This window comes from Rattus rattus, chromosome 14 (assembly GCF_011064425.1).
Source record: "Rattus rattus isolate New Zealand chromosome 14, Rrattus_CSIRO_v1, whole genome shotgun sequence".
NCBI lineage: Eukaryota > Metazoa > Chordata > Mammalia > Rodentia > Muridae > Rattus > Rattus rattus.
Genome location: NC_046167.1, coordinates 78,517,606 through 78,539,531, shown reverse-complemented (window position 1 = coordinate 78,539,531; position 21,926 = coordinate 78,517,606). Strand labels below are relative to the sequence as shown.

The 21,926-nt window shown below is 43.6% G+C and overlaps 1 protein-coding gene across 3 annotated transcripts in view; it reads left to right on the top strand.

Moving 5' to 3' along the window:
- Positions 1-21,926, top strand: part of Naa35 (N-alpha-acetyltransferase 35, NatC auxiliary subunit) — a 53,808-nt gene that overhangs the window by 8,602 nt on the left and 23,280 nt on the right. The window contains exons 3-12 of one of the 3 annotated variants that reach the window (XM_032885052.1): positions 42-75; positions 2,342-2,456; positions 3,776-3,850; positions 4,895-5,062; positions 12,928-12,994; positions 13,070-13,113; positions 13,753-13,803; positions 14,354-14,437; positions 15,124-15,238; positions 18,747-18,925. In XM_032885052.1, the coding sequence (XP_032740943.1) occupies positions 42-75; positions 2,342-2,456; positions 3,776-3,850; positions 4,895-5,062; positions 12,928-12,994; positions 13,070-13,113; positions 13,753-13,803; positions 14,354-14,437; positions 15,124-15,238; positions 18,747-18,925 (932 nt within the window). The remainder of the gene's footprint in view (positions 1-41; positions 76-2,341; positions 2,457-3,775; positions 3,851-4,894; positions 5,063-12,927; positions 12,995-13,069; positions 13,114-13,752; positions 13,804-14,353; positions 14,438-15,123; positions 15,239-18,746; positions 18,926-21,926) is intronic. The other 2 variants (XM_032885053.1, XM_032885054.1) reach the window with 2 other exon arrangements.

Genomic DNA, 21,926 nt, shown 5'->3' with positions numbered 1-21,926 from the left:
AATTGTGCTATTAAAGTACCTCTTCTCTTTGCTTCTTTTAGAGCTGAAGTTGGGAGAACTGCTTCACGATAAGCTGTGAGTATTTGTATAGTAATAGGGTAAGACTAGAATCTTTTTTCCTTGGGTAGAACATTCTTTGAAGTCCAAGTAAATTTATGTTTCAAATGAGTTATAAATACAGTTTCTATTTCAGTTTGGGTGAGCTATCTTGAGTCACTGACTTGGATAAGATATGAAACTTCAGACTGTCAGGACCCTTTTATGAAGATGGACAAGCTGAGCATGGGAATTTTGAAGAAGGCTATCAGTTGTATGTCTAGTGTGGTGGATTTATCAATGACTTAGTGCTGGTGTGGAATAAAATTGAAGATCTCCAAGCAAAACAAAGGAAAGGAAGTACTGGCCTATATTTACACCTCACTATGCTCCTGTAGACACGCTGTGCCCAGGCTACTTTGTGGTTAGGACAACATAATCTCAAATCTTGGAAAGTGAATAGCTGTAGACACTGTTTGCTGGAGGAGCGAGGAGAAGCTGAAATTGGCTCTTAAAGCCTTAGTGTGTTCAGAATCATCTAGAAAGCGTCAGAGATGCCTGGCTGGATCTAGTTTCATCTAAGTGAGCCGGCTTGAGACAGTCAGAATCTCCAGCAGCTTCCCAGGTCACACAGTTGCCTGCTGGTCCACATGAGGAGCCTTGGCCAGTTCTGCAGCTGCTTTTTCTCTGTAGCTCTGTAGATATCAAAGGAGAGGTTTCGTTTGCTTATTGTGCAGGTTTAGAACTTTAATCTGATTTAAACATTTGGATTTTCCTATGGGATAAGTGGTTTTTCTCAAAAGCATTGGCTGGTGGTTTCCGTTAGTGTGAAATTACTTCTTTTTGCTTATTTCCCACAGAACCTGTTCCTAGAGTGTCCCCCTAGTCTGTGCACTTTAGAATGTATTCATCCATTCTCACTGCACTATTTGGCAGTCATGAAGCCATATTGTTAGATACTGTCGTTGTTGAGACACTCTTGCATGCTTGAGTGCTTTCCCGTTCGTGAAACAGCACCATGGTAGCCCATGCTTTCAGGCTCTGGTCGTGTCGTCTTTGTTCACTGGAAGCAGGCTGCCAGGGTGTCTTTTGTTTCTATTTTTCAAGACAGGTTTACTGTGTGTAGCCTGGTGGTTGTAGAGCTTGCCCCGTGGAACTCAGAGATCTGCCTGCCTCATAAAGGTGTGCACCACTGCCCAGCTTGTCACCATATCTTAAACTGAATATAACATTAGCACTGTGGCCAGGGGTCTGTCTTCAAGAAGTTTATTTTCTTTTAGAATTTGGATTGAATGCAAGCTCTTAACACTGCGTTACATCCCCAGTCCTTAAAGCTCTCTTTCTCTTTTTTTTAAAGATTTATTTATATATTTTATATATATAAGTACACTGTTGCTGTCTTCAGACACACTAGAAGAGGGCATCAGATCCCATTACAGATGGTTGTGAGCCACCATGTGGTTGCTGGGATTTGAACTCAGGACCTCTGGAAGAGCAGTCAGTGCTTTTAACTGCTGAGCCATCTCTCCAGCCCATCGCAGTAATTTCTAATCAGTTTTCAGTGTGTGATAATTATCTTTGTCCATGGTAAACAACCAGAAGTTCTGGATTGTTTTGCACTATGTAATTGCTAAATTTTGAACTACATAAATCAATTATCATTAAACTATGAAGAAATGGAGCCAGAAGAGGGAAGATGGGTCGTTTGGTAAAGCGTTTGCTTTGTAAACATGAGGACCTGGGTTTACTCTTCAGAACCAGAACCCTGTAAAATCCTTGCATGAATTTGTAGTCTTAAAATGGGGAGGCAGAGACAAGGGGGTGACTGGGATTGTCGGCCATTCAGTTTCATTGGTGAGCTCCAGGCCAAGGAGCGATGTCTCTCAGGATCACTTATGCACATGCAGGCATGCATGGGTGTATAAATATGCATACACACGAATGTGCATAACATGTATGTTACACAAGCATTAATACATACAAAAACATACATGGAAAATGAAAAAAGTTGCACATAACCTTCTGAAAATCAAAGGAAGTTGTTTAAGGAATTCCTGTTGTTTGACAGGAGTGGCCGGTCCATGTACTGTTGAGGGCGGTGTCAGAGTCTGAAGAGCACAGGACAGTTTGTACAGTAAGGTAGTGAGATTTCGTGCTGATGATTAATTGAAACAGTTTTAGAAAATCATACACATAATACAGATAAATACATGGGATACTGTAGTTGCTAAACATTCTGCGATAATGTTTGTACAGCTGTAGAGATCTGTGTTCAAAAGTAGCTTGTGGGCTCATGTACTTGTAGGTTTGGTCTGTTTGAAGCCATGTCTGCTATTGAAATGATGGATCCCAAGATGGATGCCGGGATGATCGGGAACCAAGTGAATAGAAAAGTTCTCAATTTTGAACAAGCCGTCAAGGTAGTCATTGTATTTTTTGTGTGTCTCTGGCTTTTAAGAAAATACCTGTATTTAATGTTATAATGTGCTTAATACCAAAATTACAAGGCTGTTGTGCTGTATTTTTACAAGGGTCTCAGAAGAATCAGCATCAAAAGCAGGCATGATGGGACACTCATTGTCTCAGCCCTTAGGAGTGAGGTGGGAGGGTCAGGAGGCCAGCCTCAGTTACACTGACTTTGAGATCACACTGGGGTTCGTGAGACCTTGTTTTGGTTTGATTTTGTTATAATATTTAGTTATCAGTATCAATGAAAACCTAGAAATTAATGATGTGAGGTCCTCATAATAAACTTGCTCTAAGTTGTCCATTTGTGTATTCTTTGAATTCATTTTGAAAGTATTTGAGTTTATGTTCAGGGTGCTTAACTCAGACTACATTTTCTACTGTTATATACTAAGATGCTGAGGTAGGCGAATTGCTGTAGTGTCTAAGTTACAGAGTGAAGCTGCTTCAACCAGAGAACAAAAAGTACATGAAATAAATAAACAACACTAGTTTTGAGCCAGTAGGTAGCATATGCCTGTCATTCCAATGTGGGCTGTGTAATTTCAACTGTGCTTTAGAAATGCTTAGTCATTTGGCCTCCCTCCCCCTTCCTTCCTTGAGACGCATTGGAATTGAACTTGCTTTGTCTCTCATTAGGACTGTGAAGTCCTCTCCTGACTCCACAGGGCTGGGCTGGGTTGCTGTAGACTTGAGCACCACCGAGCACCACCGAGCACCGCAGATAGCTAGGAGAATCTTGCCTTTACCATAAAGAAAAGGCCTTGATTGCTTCCAATATTGATTTTTCTTATTCACGATGTAAGGCATAGATCAGTAAGGATCCATTTAAGATATGCGGTTTCTTCACCTGTGTACTAGAGTAAGCGTGTCAGAGTAATATGTCGACGTGCAGGCCTGTAAGCTCAGCTCTTGCGAGGTTGAAGCAATAGGATTGGTCCCCGGTCACTCTGGGCTCCAGTGCAGCCAGAGCAAGAAATGGGATTTTGTTCCTAAGAACAAAACGTTAAGTTGGTGTTTTGGTTTTATCAGATAGGTAAGTTAGTGTTTTCTTTGGATTATTGTTATTATTGTTATTGTTACTATTTTTAACACCTAATTTTTTTTTTTCCGGAGCTGGGGACCGAACCCAGGGCCTTGTGCTTGCTAGGCAAGCGCTCTACCGCTGAGCTAAATCCCCAACCCCTTTAACACCTAATTTTAAACTCGAAAACAAAACTATACACACAGCTTGCTTTATTTAACTTTGTGTTGTTTGTCCTCTCCTTCTTAGGATGGCACCATTAAAATTAAAGACCTCAGCTTGCCTGAACTGATAGGAATAATGGATACCTGTTTTTGCTGTTTGGTAAGAAATAAAACGAGACTGTTGGTTCACTAAACTGCGGCCTACCTGAGTCTTTGAATTAAAGTGTGTGCACCGTGGTGAACATGAAACAGGGCAGTGCCAGCCCTCAGAAAGCAGACATAACATTCACAGGCTAATAAGCCTCGGGAAAGCACAGCCCATCTTCTGCCTGTTCTGCTAAGGGGTGCTTTGTTTCTGTGAGGAGAAGATTGCAGCCATTATCCACAGCACCTGCCTTGTTTGCAGGTTGCCAAGAGAAATTGTCGTAAGGCTCCCTGAGGTGAGCACAGCGGAGCAAAGGGAAGTGTAGACTGGCTTTGGAGATGTGCTTGCTGCCCTCCAATAAAAGTCATGAACTGGCTGTCCTCTCTACAGAGTATTCTAGTGATTTCTCTGTGCTGGATATGTTTCTAGGCAGGGTTGTTTAATATTAAAGAAAAATCGTAACTTTTTGTAGGACTTGTTGATTTACCATTGTGCACACACTGGTAGTGGAATTTCAGCTGCACTTGCACCTGACTGTAGACCAGGACTCTTCATATTTGAGGTTCCAGCATTTTATTATATTGCCTAAGGCTACATTGCTGACAGAGACACAGCCAGAGTTTTCTATCTAGAAAAGATTTATTGCCTTTTAGCAATATACTATTCCTAAAGGAGTACAGAAAGTCAGGAAGGATCGCCAGGAATAAATTTCATTGTGGAACTGTTTGCTTTTGAATGCTACATAGTTCTCTACTTTGATTAAACACTAAGATGTTGTAGACTGGAATATTAGGCTTAAGAATGCTTCTCATAGATGGTGAAGCACTTGCAATGCAGACGGAGCACTGTAGTTTGAGATCTGAACTATGGGACCTGTAGAGCACTAGCTGCACGCTTCCTGCTTTAGAGCATTTAGTGAAAGCAAGTTCTTAGTTCTGTCTTCTGTGACCTCCTTTTTGATGATCTTTTCGATCTTATGATTAATTATACATATATGATCTAGGACTCACTGGCTCAGTTTAGACTTTGCAAATCCTGTATCCTACCCTCTCTCAACAGATCACATGGCTCGAAGGCCATTCCTTGGCACAGACGGTATTTACATGCCTTTACATTCATAATCCAGACTTCATAGAAGACCCTGCCATGAAAGCTTTTGCTCTGGGAATCTTGAAGATCTGTGACATTGCAAGGGAAAAAGTCAACAAAGCTGCTGTTTTTGAGGAGGTGAGGAGTGCAGGTGCTCCTTGGTCTTTTTTTACTCTGCTGTAGATGAATGGCTTGTGATACATTTTCTGGTCCACATGTGTAACTGAGGAATAGTTATCTTAAAAATTGCTTTTGCCATGTGTTGCACATGTCTGCAGTCCAACCTCAGAATGCAGAAGCAGAAAGGGCCAGCCTGGGCTATACAGTGAGCTGCTGTTGGAGGAGAACATTGCTGCCTCTGGTGGCAACACCTGTACGTTCCAACTGTGGGGAAGCTAAAGCAAGGGGAATCTCAAAGCTGATGTAAATACTGACAGTATATCAGCTGCATTGCAGCTCTCCTCAGGAAAGCTTTCATTCTCTGCTCCTGTTCACGTTCACTCAGTCACTTCCTTCTGGCCGCATAACGTAAAAAAGGCCAAGTTTACGGGAGGGTCAGGAAATAGCAATGTGCAGTGTAAGGTAGGAGTGCAGGCTTCCTCCTATCTGTTCTGGGTATCCCAAGGAAGTGGAGGGGAAGACTTCTCGTAAGAAATTAGGGAGCGAGTCCAGCAGTTAGAGAGTGTGCTGTTCTCATAGAGAATTGGATTGCTTCTCCAACACCCACATCAGGCTCATACCACCTATACTCATGCACACACAGAAATAATTTGTGAACTGCTTGGTTTTAGATGGTTTTCTTTTCTGTAATTATTCCTGCTTTGTTTAGCTCCTATACTGTATGTGCTGTGTTGCTGTAGAATTATTAAAAAAAACAAAAAAACAAAAAACAAAACAAGACCAAAAAACTGTCTTTTTTACCCTCACTAGGTCCGGCACCGTGGTGCCCCAAGATATCCTCATCTCAGTCAGCAAAGCGTCTCACCCACTTTGCTCCATCCCACATCATACTGCCAAAGGCTTCTCTCTGATCCTGGCAACAGTCTCTCTACTCATCTAGTTCCCAAGGCAGGTTGCCACCATGCCAGAAATATATATCCCAATTATGTAGTGGACTAGTGTCTCCAGCCACCACATACTCTCTTGAAATTAAATCGCCACATGAAAGAACACACGACCAATAACCTCTGATCCAATTGATAAGATATAATTTGCTCATCTCGACACACAAAGCCCTGTACACATTCATCCCTTAAGAATATTCATAACAGAGGTTGGGGATTTAGCTCAGTGGTAGAGCGCTTGCCTAGCAAGCGCAAGGCCCTGGGTTCGGTCCTCAGCTCCGAAAAAAAAAAAAAAAAGAATATTCATAACAACCTGTAAATGTGCAGAGAGGAATCTTAACATCTGCCTCCATATTCTCTTGGCTGCTTCTCCCCTCCACGCTTTAGTCTCCTCCTCAAAAACTTTTCTCCCACCCATCCTGCCTTCTCATCCAATGACAGGCCTCATTCTATCTTGTACCTGTCTTCCCCTGCGTGATGACATCATCCTACAGTGCTAATATGTATTTCTGTACTGTATGTGCTACACTGTATGTACTATATGTACCACACTGTATATCCTTTAATGACACTGTATGTACTACATTGTATGTGCTACACTGTATGTGCTGTGTGCTACACTCTGCTGTATGTGCTATACTGTATGCGCTGTGTGCTACACTGTATGTGCTGTGTGTGCTACACTGTATGTGCCCTGTGCTACACTGTATGTGTTGTGTGCTACACTGTATGTGCCGTATGTACTACACTGTATGTGCTGTGTGTGCCACTGTATGAACTGTATATACTACACTGTATGTGCCATGTGTTCTACACTGTATGTGCTATGTGTGCTACACTGTATGAACTATATATACTACACTATGTGCTGTGTGTACTACACTGTATGTGCTATGTGTTTTACACTGTATGTGCTGTGTGCTATACTGTATGAGCTATATGTGCTACACTGTATGTGCTGTGTGCACTTCTGTACTGATGAGCTATATGTGCTAGCTCCTGTGAGCTTTGAAATCTCCCCTAAAGCCTGGTCTTTTCCTCAGTTCATTCTTCGTGTTATCATCAACTGTTTTCCTAGAAAAAAGATTACCTGGTCATGATCTCGCTGTTTCAAAAGTACATTAAATGAAGTAATAATACTTGTACATAGCTAACAAGTTACAGAGCTCATTGGACTTAGAGGGAGTAGTCTTTGCTCTTTGTTTACCATTCTTCAAGAATAGTTCTAGAAGGCTTTTTATGTGATGGAAATATTCTGATTTTTAGGTTCAACAGTTTCACATTTTAGCATCACTGTACGAATGCATTATTCTGTTGCATTATTCTGTTGCCCTAGATAGCGATTTATTTGGGGGAGGTCATTATTGAGTGCCAAACAGGTTATGGCTGTCAGTATTAATGACAGGTAAGTCCACATATATCCTACACTTTTCATACAAAGATTTGTTTTTCTTTGTTAGGTGATAGCTGAGTTAGGGTTTCATCACTATGAAGAGACACCATGACTGTGGCAACTCTTTGAAAGGAAAGCATTTAATTGGGGCTGGCTTACAGTTTCAGAGGGTTGGTCCATTATCACGGCAGGAAACATGGCAGCAAACAGGCAGACACAGTGCTGCAGAGGAGCAGAGGCCATATCTAGACCCACAGGCAGCAGGAAGACAGAGTGACACTGGCCTGGCTTAGATTTCCCAAACCCCAAACCTACCCACTGTAACAGGCTTCCTCGAGCAAGGCCACACCTCCTAATAGTGCTGCTCCCAGTGCGTCTGTAGGGGTCATTTCCACTCAGACTACCACGGGCAATAACTTTATTCATTTGCTTAGGTTTCTGAGCAGTCTGGGATCTACTTTACTGTCCGGTGACAGGTAAAGTCAGTCATTCTCATGTTTTTGCATGGGAAGTTGGATTTTTTTTTTTCTTTCTGTGAGGTTGGTTGTTTCCTAGGTGATTGCACAGTTGTCACTGCTCTCCTTCTTCTTCTTCCCCCTTTCTCTGGAGAATTCTGAGGACTCTGTGCTCTTTGTTCCGCCCTTGTTATCTAGATCCTGTGCCCATAGGGTTTGTAGTGAGAGTTTTGGTTTCTTTAAAAACATAGAAACATAAGAAATTGTTTTCATTTGAATACCCAGTGTGGGATGTAGGGCTTCTTCAGATTGTCCACAGCAGTCGTCTATGATATGCTTCTTGCTCTAGCAGGGGTCTGATTTTGACAGCTCACAGATAGTTTCTGTGATTGTATGACGTGGAAATCTGGGCACTCTTCAAGGGCATATAAATGCTAGAACCCTGAGAGGCATTGTGGGTTGTTGGGTGGATGCTGTTGGTTTCGGTTTGTTAAGTAGTCGTGCGCAAAGAAGAAACAACATGAAGAACTTAGATAACCTAATAGCAAAGACAAACTCACCTCCAGGATCTCAACACCCCGAACAGTAGCATCAGCCCCGTTCCCTTCCTACTCTCTCATACCTGATTTAGGGGGTTGAAAGGGTGGAATAAGCGTGGAAAAAATAGGAACCCACACAGTAGCCAAAAGTCGGGTTACATTTGTTGTTACTTTATTGCTTGGCCGAGAGAAGCATCTCTAGTTTGGGAAGAAGCTCCCTGAGGTTTGCATGGTGTGAAGTGTTGTCTCCCAGGGTGCTGCTAACCGTGATGGCAGACAGATTAGACAGTAGAGATGGCATGCATGCCCCTGGTGATTCCAGAGTTTTATGTTTTACAGGCTTCAGAAGCGAAAGTTTTGCTTGTTGGCTAACATTCCTTAGACGGCTGTGTGCTAGTGATCAGTGCTGTTAGTGAGAGCCTCTCTTCTGATGCTGCCGTACCTGCCTACTTAGACAACTGTGTCCTTTAGAGCCATGTCGTTTGATTTTCATTCAGGACTGAGTCATTGGTCATGTCAAGTTTTTACTATTATTACCCTCTTGCCCTTTTATTTAAATTCCATCTTTTCATAAGGTGAATGGAGGAAAACAAATTTATACTAGCAATCTCTGCTTCCAGTTCATGACTGTGAACTTGCGGTGAACCCTGATACTGTCTAGAGATCATGGCCTTTCACTGCTTCTTCACCCCGACTCTCCCCAGATGGCCAGTGCGTTCCTGTCTTCACTGTAAGCACGACTCCACACGTTTCCTCCGCCCTGAAAGGTTTCATCTTCTGGTGGTCTGGACACCATGCTTTCATCTTGTGTTCTGCTGTGTCCTCTTGTATACTAAAGGATGTGTGTATTCATGAGCCATTGTGTTCTAATTGAAGATAGATTTAATTTTCATGCAGTATACTCAGATCAGGGTTTCCCTTCATCATCTCCTCCCCAATCCTACCCTGTACTCACCCTTTCAACTATAAGCCGCCTTTCTCTCTTTAGAAAACAATTTAAAAAAGACAGACAGAGCAGCAGCAACAACAAAAACAGTAGAACAAACACAAAATCAGAAAACATACTAAATAAAAGATAAATAAAATTTTTTTTAAAGTGGCCCAGACAAAGCATTATGAGACCAAACATCTCCAAAAATACTAGGTTTGTGTTGATCATCTACTGTTAGGCATGGAGCCTCCCTTAAAGTGTGGTTTGTATTCCTAGTCAGCTTCTGCTGGAGAGAGAACTAATTTTCCCTTGGCAGACTGTCAGCTGGAGACAGCTTTGAGGTTAGGAATGGGGACTTGTGTCCACATTCCCCTCTCAGCATTGGGACCTGTGCAGGCCCTGTGCATGCTTCACAGTGTCTGTGAGTTCATGTGTGTGTCAGTCTTGTGTCTGGAAGACAGTTTCCTTAGCATCTTCTGTCCTCATTGGAACTTAACAGTAGTGCCCTGTGTGCTGAGGGGAGGGTTTGATGATGACATCCTGTTTAGGACTGAGTGCTCCAAGGTTCTGTGGGCCCTTTCTACTCCTGATTGTAATCTCTCCTATCTGTATGCTGACTCTAACCCTTGTCTTAGTCACAGGTGATGCTTGGCCGCGCTGTCTCCCTAACTCAGCACACAGATGTGTTTTATGCTCTATCTCAAATCTTAGCATCAGTTTGTCCTTCATGTGCCCAAATTTGAGGGGTTTTTTTTTTAACCATCAGATTGTTATGATGTAATTATATTCACTTTCTCTGGTACTTTTTTCTTTATTGAGTCAATAATTCAATAAATCCAATCAGACTGAGCCTTTCTTCCTGTGAAGCTATGATATCAGCGTGGTGATCAAAGACCTCAGAGGCAAGGGAGACCGGAGGGAGGAAGGAGAAGAAAGGAGAAGCAAAAAGACTAAGAGGCTAAATAGAATTAAAGCCTGTCTTCTGCTTTCTATCACCGCCATATAAAAACTGCCCTGTGGAGTAGTTCTGTTTCTTCTGTTGTGGTCCTTATTCAAGCTCCCTTTACTCCCTGCCTGGATTGTGGGTATAGTTAGTTAGGATGTGACTTTTTTGGGATTCACTGATTTTTGTCCGTAAGTCCACAAAACTTTCAAAACAAACATTTTAGTGGCTGCAATTTGTTTATGTGTCTCCCGTGGCATCAGTGCCCTAGTGACTCAGAATTAGGTCTGGTGAACGATTCACATGTGGTCACACAGAGTCTGCCATGTTCCCCTAGGAAACACCTTCTTTAAGTCCTTAGGCAAACTGACAGTTCATGGCTAAAATCTCAACAGCTTATTTGTGTGTCTGTCTTTCCACAGTAGACCTACTTAGTTTTTTAAGGAAGATTTTATATATAGTAAGTTTGAAAACCTAGACTTTGCTTTTGAAAAGTTAGGACACTGACTATACTGGCCCTGTATCCATTCGTGGCCTCTGTGAAGTAAATAGCTATTTTCACAGTCATCACTACTCCTGAGGTGGTGCTGCCCAACAGTAGGCTGGGCCTTCTCACATCAACCATTAATTCAAAAAATGTACTACAGTCTTGCCTACACGCAGATCTTACAAAAGCACTTTCTTCCCAAGTAACTATAATGTGCAGAGTTGACAGTAAACTAGTCAGCATTGAGGGGAGGAACTCAAGGAAGGCAGGAACCTGGAAACAGGAGCTAAAGCAGAAGGCATGGAGGAGTGCTACTACTGACTTGTTCTCCTTGGCTTGCTCAGCCTACCTTTTTTTTTACAACCCAGGACCATATCCCAGGAGTGGTAATAATACACAGGAAGCTGGGCCATCCCACCTCAGCCATTAACCAAACAATAGACCATAGACTTCCTACAGGCCAGTCTGATTAGGGCATTTCCTTCACACCTAAGTCTGGCGTTGTATCAGGTTGACAAAAACCAACCAGTACAGAATCATTCATCACACACATTGAGCCATAAGAATGTTTGTGCCAAACCCTGTGCTAACCCCTGAAGGTGAAGCAGTGAATTAATTAAACAAGACCTTAATCTCGTGGATATATTCTGTGGACAACGTAGTTAATGTGTAAGTAAGTACAAAGAGAATGTCATGTGGTAATAAGCTCTGTGAAGAAAATCCGTGGGTCAAGCAAGTGTGCTAAGAGGATGCAGGAGCCCAACGGTGGAGGTGCAGTTCTTTAATCCCACCAATGGGGAGGCAGAGGCAGATGGAGTTCTGAGTTTGAGGCCTATGTAGTATGGTCTACAGAGTGAGTTTAGGATAGCCAGGGCTATGCAGAGAAACCCTGTCTTTGTGAGGGTAGGGGTGGAGATGCAAGAGAAAGACTGTCCGTTGAGGAACCGATGCTAAAGGCTAGGATATAGTAAGGGATGAGCCTTGAAGATAGTTGTACAGACTTTGGAGGTGGTGTCAGCCTGTACGAAGTTACTGTGAGCTAATGAAACCACGCAAGGGCTTTTAAATGGATGAGCAGCATGTTCTGACTTCTGTAGCAATTCCTCTGACATTTGGTAGTTGAATACATTGCAGCAAGGACTAGTCTGTGGACGATGGCACACACCCTTCTTTCTAGCACTCAGGAAGCAGAGGCAAACAGCACTGAGTTCTAAGCCAACCAGGGCTACTTAGTGTGTTGTCCCTGCCCCACCAGCACCAATCTGTTGAGGTGGGGGTGGGGTGGGGTTATAACAAGTGGAGGATTCGTCTAGTCAACAGGGATGAGAGGTGGTGGTAACTTAAACTAGGGAGAGATGTGAAGGGGTGAGAAATGATTAGGCTAAACTTGGAAGTCAGACATGTAGGTTTTCTTATGCGTAGGATGGGGAGGTGAAGGGTGGAGCCCACTTGATAAATGTTAGGGAAGTGGGCATCAGGGCTTCTTTCCGGACAGTTGTAAAGCTTGGGGAGTAGAGGTCCATGTGAAAGTAGAGAGGGTGTACACTGAACTTGGAGGGCAGACTGGCTCTGAAACTCACCGTAGCATATACGTCATACACTACCCAGTTTTACAAGGCAGGAGCATAGTTTGGGTATTTTCTTTTTCTCCCGAAGGAGTGTTTCTTTCTTTCTCTGAGGTACACTAACTGACATGACCTCAGTGCTCATTGTTGTTACTCAGCATCCCAGAATTCTGCCCATCACTCACTCGGGCTTCTCTGTATATTTGTAGAGATTACAATGCAGGGGAAATACTCTACCAGATAATGTTAAATTCATTCTTCAACTGAGACAGATCCCTTAATTGTCTCATCAGTGAAATAATTAAACATTTTGATGGGGGGGGTCTGGAGATCCGTGGCTGTTTGTTTGTTTGTTTGTTTAACCATGGACTATGAAATGTACTTTGCTGTTTCTGTAAGCAATGCTGCTTGAGAATGCCTTCTGTCTAGACCGCCAACGAGCTCTAAAGGCAAGGACAGATAACAGTGTCAGGGTGTCTGATGTTATGCTTACAGGGAGGAGGGCTTAGCTGTGTAACGGCTGTGTTGAAACAGTCTGGATGGCATTCCGTTTCTTCTACAGAGTGAGTTTGTTAGGGAAATGCGGTGCTGCTATTAAAGAGCATAATTATTCTTGTTTTGTATAGGAAGATTTCCAGTCAATGACATATGGATTTAAAATGGCCAACGGTGTGACAGATCTTCGAGTTACAGGTATAAACTATTGACTACAATAATTTGTAAGTTTTGCATTTTGATTTGTTTTAAAGCTTACTGTTCTCATTCTAGGGATGCTCAAAGATGTGGAGGACGACATGCAAAGGAGAGTAAAGGTGCGTCTTCCTGTGTCTCCTTTTCTCTGGTTTCAGGCTTGTGTTGTTTGTCTCTTAAGACTAGGTTTGTATAGCTCTGGCGGCCTGGAAGTCACTGTGTAGACCAGCTGTGATTGAACTTGCTGAGCCTGCTTGCCCTGCCTCATTGGGGCTAGGCTTAAAGGCGTGCACCAGCAGGCTCAGCCAGGCTGGGTTTTAAAAAATGATAGTTTTTAATGGTGATAGTGATTTTTTTCTTTTTAATTTTTTTTACCTTTATTATATGTACATTGGTGTTTTGCCTGCATGTATGTCTATGTGAGAGTGTCAGATCTAGAGTTACAGACAGTTGTGAGCTGTGGGTACTGGGATTTGAATCACGGTTGTCTGGGAAGTAGAAACCTACTTTGCTTCTGTTATTTTATTGTTTTGCTTTTGTTGTTTTAATACCTGTTTCTTTCATGATCTTTCTAACTTATATACAAATATATGCATAAAACATTCATACGAAAAAGAAAAATACTAGACACTTTTTTTTGTCAGATATTTTCCTGAACATAGGTTCTTGTTCCAGTTTACCCCATAACGTAACTTAGTTCTTTCTTTACTCACTTCTCTGGGGCTGTATTTGTCTTAATTTGCTTTATTTTTTAATTTTAGAGTACTCGAAGTCGACAAGGAGAAGAGAGAGACCCAGAAGTTGAACTAGAAGTAATTGCCCTTCCTTTCTGTAGATGACAGCAGAGCAGCCCCTCTCTCAGTGCCGGAGCTCCTTGAGCTGCATTGTAATTCATGGAAACCCCTTTCAGTGTTTCTTTAGCAACTGAATGTTGTAAGGCACTTAATTCCACTTGTATTTGTATATTTAGAGTGGTAATACAGATATCCAATATCTGATTTCAAAACTTCAGTGTTCCTGGGAGGCAGGAGCTGGAAAAAAAGATCACTTGTAGATCTTGTTTCAAAACTTAGTAAACATCAAACTTTTCCATATTATCAAAAGTTACTGAACCTCTTAACTTTTGTAACTGCCAACTATTTGTTTTTTAAGATAATAGTATAAGTTCAGACCCTGGGTTAAAGGCATTATGTTGTTTTAGAGTACAGTACAGCTTCTGTTCTGTTTCAAAAGAGTAGACTTTGTTTACACCGGGTTTTGGTGGCTTGTTCTGTAGGCATTTTAGAAACTGAGGAGAGGCCTGTTTACTGCAAAGACTGTTTGCTCAGGCTCGCCTCTTACCGCATTCCCTTGTCTTCCCAGCACCAGCAGTGCTTGGCAGCGTTCAGCAGAGTGAAGTTCACCCGAGTACTGCTGACAGTGCTCATAGCCTTCACTAAGAAAGAGGTGAGAGGATTGCTGGAACTGGCTGGTACTGGGTCAGTTGTAGATGGTGTGTCCTTCCTGTTCTCATGGTTCTGTGTACTCACACCACAGCCATACAGATGCTTTTGTGAAACGTGACTATAGCTTCACATCCTTCCTATTCTGGAACACACTGAGGTCTCTTGTGGATAGAGAAAAACTGTTTCAAGTAATTCTTAGAGAAAAACTGTTTCAAGTAATTCTTTTTTCCTGGATTCCCTCTACCCCATAATTGTGAATAACAGTAGATTATTGGAATCTTCCCTTTTTATATTTGACTGTATGTCTGAGTTTTTTTTGTTTTTTTGTTTTTTTTTTCTTGGAGACATGGTTTCTCTGTGTAACAGCCTTGACTGGCTTGGACCTCATTCTGTAGACCAGGCTGGCCTCAGACTCAACAGTCTGTCTGCCTCGGCCTCCCGAGTGCTGGGTTCAAGGCATGTGCCACTACGCCCAGCTGTTATTTTTTTAAACACATCAGAAAAGGCACAGATTTGAGGAGGACCTTTGTCTCCTGTTGAGGATTTGAGTGTCCTGCAGTGCTGCATTAAGTGAACAGTCTGTGAGGATCCGTGCATGCATTGGGTCTTAGTACTGCTGTAGGATCTCCTCTTGTTTGTGTATCTTTCAGTGAAAGTGTGTAAGTGTTTTGGTGATTTGTTTGCTAGACCAGTGCTGTTGCAGAGGCTCAGAAACTGATGGTCCAGGCGGCAGACCTTCTTTCTGCCATTCACACCTCATTGCACCACGGCATCCAGGCTCAGAATGGCACTACCAAAGGAGGTAATTCTCCACCTTTGCTTACTTGTATTTTCTTAATTTCTGTCCAAAACATGTAATACAGTTAGCTCTGACTTTCATTTAAGTCAGACTGCCTGGACTTTGGGATGTTTCGGCTGAATACTTGTGCTTTTGACTTGTTTGCAGATTTAGTCCGCTGAAAACAGGAGGTAGAGCTTGGCCTTATCTTGTATCTAACTCTTGGCCTGTATATGACCCTGTCTTGTGTCTGCGCTGGGTGGGTGCCAGCAGTGACTTTGTTGTTCCTCCTCCCCTTCCTTTACTTGTTGAGACCCATCAGAGTCGCTATGCAGTTGCTCACACCATGAGGCCGACTAGTGGTCCTTCACAGCCTCTCTCCACACTGCATGGGGATTATGCACGGGACTCTGAATACTCATAGGAAAAGAGTGCTTGGCATGTTGGTGGCTTTCGGATCTTACATGTGAGATGAGCTTCAACAGCAACACTACACATCTGCTGACTCAACACTCTAGAGTGTGCCACAGTACTGAGTATCCTGAAAGTCCACGAGATGCTCTTTGTAGTCTAGACAAATTATCGACGTGTAAACTACTCACAACTCTGGTTTTTGTTTTTGTTTGTTTGGTTTTTGTCTTTTTTGAAGGGAGGTGGTGGTTTTTGAGAAAGGGTTTCTCTATACAGTCCTAGCTGTCCTAAAACTCACTTTGCAGACTAGACTGGCCTCAAACTCACTACCACTGCCTGTCAAAATTATTTTTAAGCAGTACAAATATGTATGGGATAATGATATCCCTGCGCGAATTATAAGTGGGAACAAAGCCTTTCTGTTTTCTCCACATAAAATGGTAAAGACAGTAAATGCACTCAGGAATGGAATTTGTTCATGCTCTCCCTACATGGGATGGGTTTGTAAAACAGCTCTCCTAGGACTGAAGAGAGAGATAGCTCACCAGTTAGGAGCTCACACCTTGTGAGCTCCTTAGGAGCTCTAGTCTTGGGGAGCTGACACCCCTCTTCTGCACAAGAGAGGCAGTGCACACACATAGCACATAGGCATATAAGCAGATAAAACACTGATACACATAAAACAGCTCTCAGAGAGTCAAAATGCCATCAGAGTTTTCCGTTGAGTCTTAGGAAACCCTGAACTCTTGCAGTGCTCCCTTGGGACTGTATATTGTACAAAAAGGAGGGGGGACAAAACTTGGGGCAGACGAGAGTGAGAGAGATGGCTCGGAGGGTAAAAGTGCTGACTGCTCTTGCAGAGGATCTGGGTTTGACTCCCGGCACCTTACATGGTGGCTCACAACTTCCTGTACTTCCAGTTTCAGGGGATCCAACATATCTTCTGACTTCTGGGCTTCTGAATACATATGGTTCACATAAATTCATACAGACACACATCCATACACATGAATAAAATATGAGAAATACTTTTATGATAGTAAAAAGTCAGGCTGTATTTTCCATAGAAAATTGAGGTGACAATACATAGGATTAATGTACTGAAGGAACAGTCACACATGATGTTGGAGTGAAGGAAGGGAGCAGGTTCATCAGGAGGTCGTAGGAATTAGAATCCTTAAGAGTTGTTAACTGATGGAGGGAAGACTAGATGAGGCACCACAGTGAGACATTAGCTGTCGTCAGGGTGGTGAGGCTAAGTCACTGTTTGCTGAGAGAGGTAGAATCAGGAGAGAGGCAGTGGTGGGGATGAGAGAGGTAGAATCAGGAGAGAGGCAGTGGTGGGGATGAGAGAGGTAGAATCAGGAGAGAGGCAGTGGTGGGGATGAGAGAGGTAGAATCAGGAGAGAGGCAGTGGGGGGGATGAGAGAGGTAGAATCAGGAGAGAGGCAGTGGTGGGGATGAGAGAGGTAGAATCAGGAGAGAGGCAGTGGTGGGGATGAGAGAGGTAGAATCAGGAGAGAGGCAGTGGTGGGGATGAGAGAGGTAGAATCAGGAGAGAGGCAGTGGTGGGGATGAGAGAGGTAGAATCAGGAGAGAGGCAGTGGTGGGGATGAGAGAGGTAGAATCAGGGGAGAGGCAGTGGTGGGGATGAGAGAGGTAGAATCAGGAGAGAGGCAGTGGTGGGGATGAGAGAGGTAGAATCAGGAGAGAGGCAGTGGTGGGGATGAGAGAGGTAGAATCAGGGAGAGAGGCAGTGGTGGGGATGAGAGAGGTAGAATCAGAAGAGAGGCAGTGGTGGGGATGAGAGAGGTAGAATCAGGAGAGAGGCAGTGGTGGGGATGAGAGAGGTAGAATCAGGAGAGAGGCAGTGGTGGGGATGAGAGAGGTAGAATCAGGAGAGAGGCAGTGGTGGGGATGAGAGAGGTAGAATCAGGAGAGAGGCAGTGGTGGGGATGAGAGAGGTAGAATCAGGAGAGAGGCAGTGGTGGGGATGAGAGAGGTAGAATCAGGAGAGAGGCAGTGGTGGGGATGTGCCTTTGGGGTGGTGTGGGATGCCAGGTACAGATGCCCCCTGCACAGGCGCGAGGTGAGAGGAAAGCTTGTGGGGTAAGGGTTTTCATCCAAGAACCAGCAGCTGTGTCCGACACATACAAGAATAATTCATACAAGGAACTGCTGGGAGGGAAGCAAACCCAGGCTTGGGGAGCATGCGCAAGGCTGAGGGAGACCTGAGAGCAGCAAAGTGCTCCTCAGGGTATTGCAGCCAGCCAGTCTTGTTTCTCATTCTTCACAGTGCAACGTGAAGCCTTAATTTTCTCTCACTGACATCTGAAACTGTATTCTAAGGGTGCGGCTTGGTCGTTGATGAGCAGAGACTTGGATCTAGATGGTGTAATTGCTTCTTGGGGGCTGTGTATCTCATTTCAGATTCCATGTTGGGAAAGAGCTGGAGTGTACACTAGTGTGAACAGTGATAGTGTAACTATGATTCTACACTGGGATTCTCTTGTCTCCTCTTGTAATCTTCTCCATTAAAAGACTTGAGATGAGTCACATGGTGCAGTATAAGGAATAGGTGTGAGAGTGGACGGTGGCCCATGAGATGCTCGCTTCCGTCTGTCCTCAGGCCTTCGGCTTTGCTGTGCGCTCCAGAGCAGATGGTTTGCTTTAGGATCTTTGTTCAGTGCAGGGTCAGCATCTGTGCTGTCCTGACCCTTGCAGGACGGCTCAGGGGTGCAGATCACACATTCTGTTGTACTCCACAAAGTCTCCCACTAGAACTGGCTAGCAAATTATTCATTAGTGGTCATCCAGACAGCTCCAGAAGTTAGACGTCCTCTCAAAGTGGAGCTCTGGGTCATCTTGGAACCCAGGCCTTTGTTGAAGTCCTGCTGCTGCAGTCTTCAGCTCTAACCTCAGCCACCACCATGGGGCTGGGAAGTACACTCTGAATCTCATTAGAATTATGCATACATTACATAAATTAGCTGCAAGTTTTAAAATTTACCAGATTTTTGTGATTAGAATTTGGAAATGCCTTTAAAAATTGGGTTTTATATATTTAATAGTTTTTATTTTAAAAAAATGGAAATGTTACTTTCCTCTTTCTGTTCTTTAGACCATCCAATTATGATGGGTTTTGAGCCCCTTGTTAACCAGAGATTACTTCCACCCACCTTCCCTCGCTATGCAAAAATAATTAAAAGAGAAGAAATGGTCAACTATTTCTCAAGATTAATAGACAGGATAAAAACTGTCTGTGAAGTCGTGAACTTACCAAACTTACATTGTATCCTGGTGAGTATAAAATGATGTTCTGGAACTTTGGTGTAGTGATAGACTTGTCGCTCAGGGGACTGACTGGCGGACGCATGCACGCATGCGTGTGTGGACATAGGAAAGAGTCTTTCCTTTTAAACATCATAGGGGGCATTGACTTGGGGCCTGGAATGAGCGTGTCTAGTCCTCTATTACCATGCTGTGTCCCCAGCCCTGTAAAATGGTTTTTACTTTGAAATAGGCTGTCTTTGAGCGGCTCAGGCTGACACTGACTGGCTCTGTAGCTCAGCAGGCCTTGAACATGTGACTCCCACTCCAGCCTCCCGAATCACTGAGACTTAACCTGTCCTGCCTTGCGTAGCTTTTCCTGCTCCTCCATATGAGTGTGGGGCCATGGTGCTTGGTGCCTGTATATCGTTCTAACGAAAGAAAACTAATGTACTTTTTTATCTCAGCATTACAATGTAGATATGCATTATCTACATATTGAAGACATATCCTAACCATAAACTTATATAGTATAATTTTTTTTAGTTTATTCAGATCAAATTGCATTTAGGTAATTTTCAGTGTTTTGCCTTTATAACCTTCGTGTGTGACGCTATAGAACATGTACTTTCTTTACTGAGTAAAAACATCTGTATAATTGGAAGCCGTCATACTTTGTAACATGTAGGAAGAAGAACAGAGCCAGAACTCCAGGGTGAGAGGCAGGAATCCCAGCACCAGGAAGACCAAAGCATAAGCAGCTTGGGTTATGGGCTAGCCTGGGCTGTGTAAAGAGACCCTATCTCAAGACAAAGCATAGCAAGCAGCACTAAACAAAAAAAGGTTTGCTTTGAGAATAGTGTTAATACAGCAGCTGGTTCCCATATATTTCTACAATATTGTATGCATAAATCAGATTTTTTTCTTAATACTTAGGCCTAATGCGCCCAGTATTCCTAGTTTTTTGTTTTTCATATATTTATTTGTTGCTCTTTCTCATACACATTGACTAGTGATGATCAGTTTAACTTCGATCCGTCATTACATCGTCTCTCTGTCCCTGTATCCAGGGTAACTCATTCCTAGAGCCAGTGCAGCAGCAGAGCAACCGCTTGGCTTTCCTGTCCTCCATCCCAGACAGACTGACTGGCCTCAGTAGAGGGAGCCAGGCCTGAGCTGTGGAACTGTGGAGAGCTAGGAAGGAAGGAGGGAGGGAGGGAGGGAGGCACGGCCGGACAGGGCTAACGGTCTGTCCCCTGGGACGCAAACCTGTCACTGTTGAGGTTGGGTAAAGTGCAGGGCGGTCAGAGGTGCTTGCTTAGAAGCCAGACTGAAAGGTACACGCTAGGCTCAGTGAGAGACCCCATTTCAGAAAGTAGGGTGGAGAGCCATCAAAGAGGAACTCCAGTGTTCTCACCTTCACACGTATTCACAGCTGTGTGCACACTCGCAAACACCTATACACACATGCATTCACACATACACAAGAGTGTATTTGTTGTATTATTTATAACTTGAGAAACAAGAAACATTTTAAATATTCAGTGGTGACTATCCGTCCTGTGAGATGGGTAAAGTAAATGCCATTTAGCCCCAGAACAGTGGGTTTCATGAATGTCAGTATTGTAAATAGTACTTTAAAAAAATATCCCTAAAAAAATAGCCCGGCACGGGACACACGCATGGAGCCTTATATTTTAACATGCCTTAGGCAGCACAGTAGCTGGGCAGCTGCCTACCCTCCATGTTGTTGGAATCCACTTTCCCATCTATAACCCAAGTCATTACTTACTATGCTTCCTCTGGGCTGGGCTGCTCTTAGCTCCAGCCAGGCACCCTCTGGGCCATGCTGTCTTAGCCTAGAGGCCAGGGTGACTCTTCTAGCTTCTCTATTCGTTGGCTGCTCTGTCCCCCTCTCTCCTTCATTGAGGTCTCTAGCCCAGGAAACCCAAATCCCACCTATGTCTCTTCTTTCCAGCTATTGGCTGCTGGCGTCTTTATTTACCAATCAAAATTAACTAGGGGCAGAGTCCCTCACTGTCTTACTTGCAGACTCCCTTGTCTTTGGGGCAAACAGTTTTGGGGGTTGTAAATTAGCTTGTATCAGAATACAAGCTCATTAGGCCAACCCTCTACATGTCGGTTTTATAATGTTTAAGGGTATACGTCCACTATGTGCTCCTACACAGAAGGTAGACTGTGGTAGAATACCCACTGAAACATGTGGAGTGTACACATGGTGTCAACACAAACTAGAATCACCGGAAAGGAAGGAACCTCATCTGAGAAAATGCTTACGTTAGACCCAGCAGCAGGGCATTTTCTTAATTAGAGATTGATGAGAGAGGACCCAGCCCTTTGTGGGTGGTGCCACCCACGGGCTGGTGGTCCTGGGTTCTATAAGAAAGCAGGCTGAGCAAGCCAGGGGAAGCAGGTCAGTGAGCAGCACCCCTCCGTGGTCTCTGCATCAGCCCCTATCTCCAGGTCCTGTCCTGCCTCCTTCAGTGATGGACTATGACGTGGAAGCATGAGCCATATAAACCAGCTGGCTTTGGGTCCGGTTGCTTCACCGCAGCCACAGTGACCTGACTGAGACACATGGAGTATAAGTAGCTGAAGAAAAGCAAGGCGTGTCCACACGTACAATTCAGGATGAAGAGGTGTCAGCAAAGAACTAGAACGATTGTTTGTAAAGACTGAGTGTAACTGAGGGTAGAGGGTTGTTTATTTTCTCTAAAAGGAGTTGACACTACAGGAATGCACAGTGTTTCCTTCTAGGCCTCACAACCAGAGGGAATAGCAGTTAAAGGAGAGAAAGCATTGCTTAAAGTAGGCGGGAGTTAGATGACTACCCTCCCTCCCATTCCAGTGCCATATAACTATCTAACAATTTCAGATACTAAAATTCATACATAAAAAAACTGGTAGCTTCAGAAAAATGAGCTAGAAAATTAGCCAGTGTTTCTCAGTCTGTAAGTGTAATGGGTTTTGTATATTTTCTTGTCTTTTTCCTCCTATAGGAACCCATATT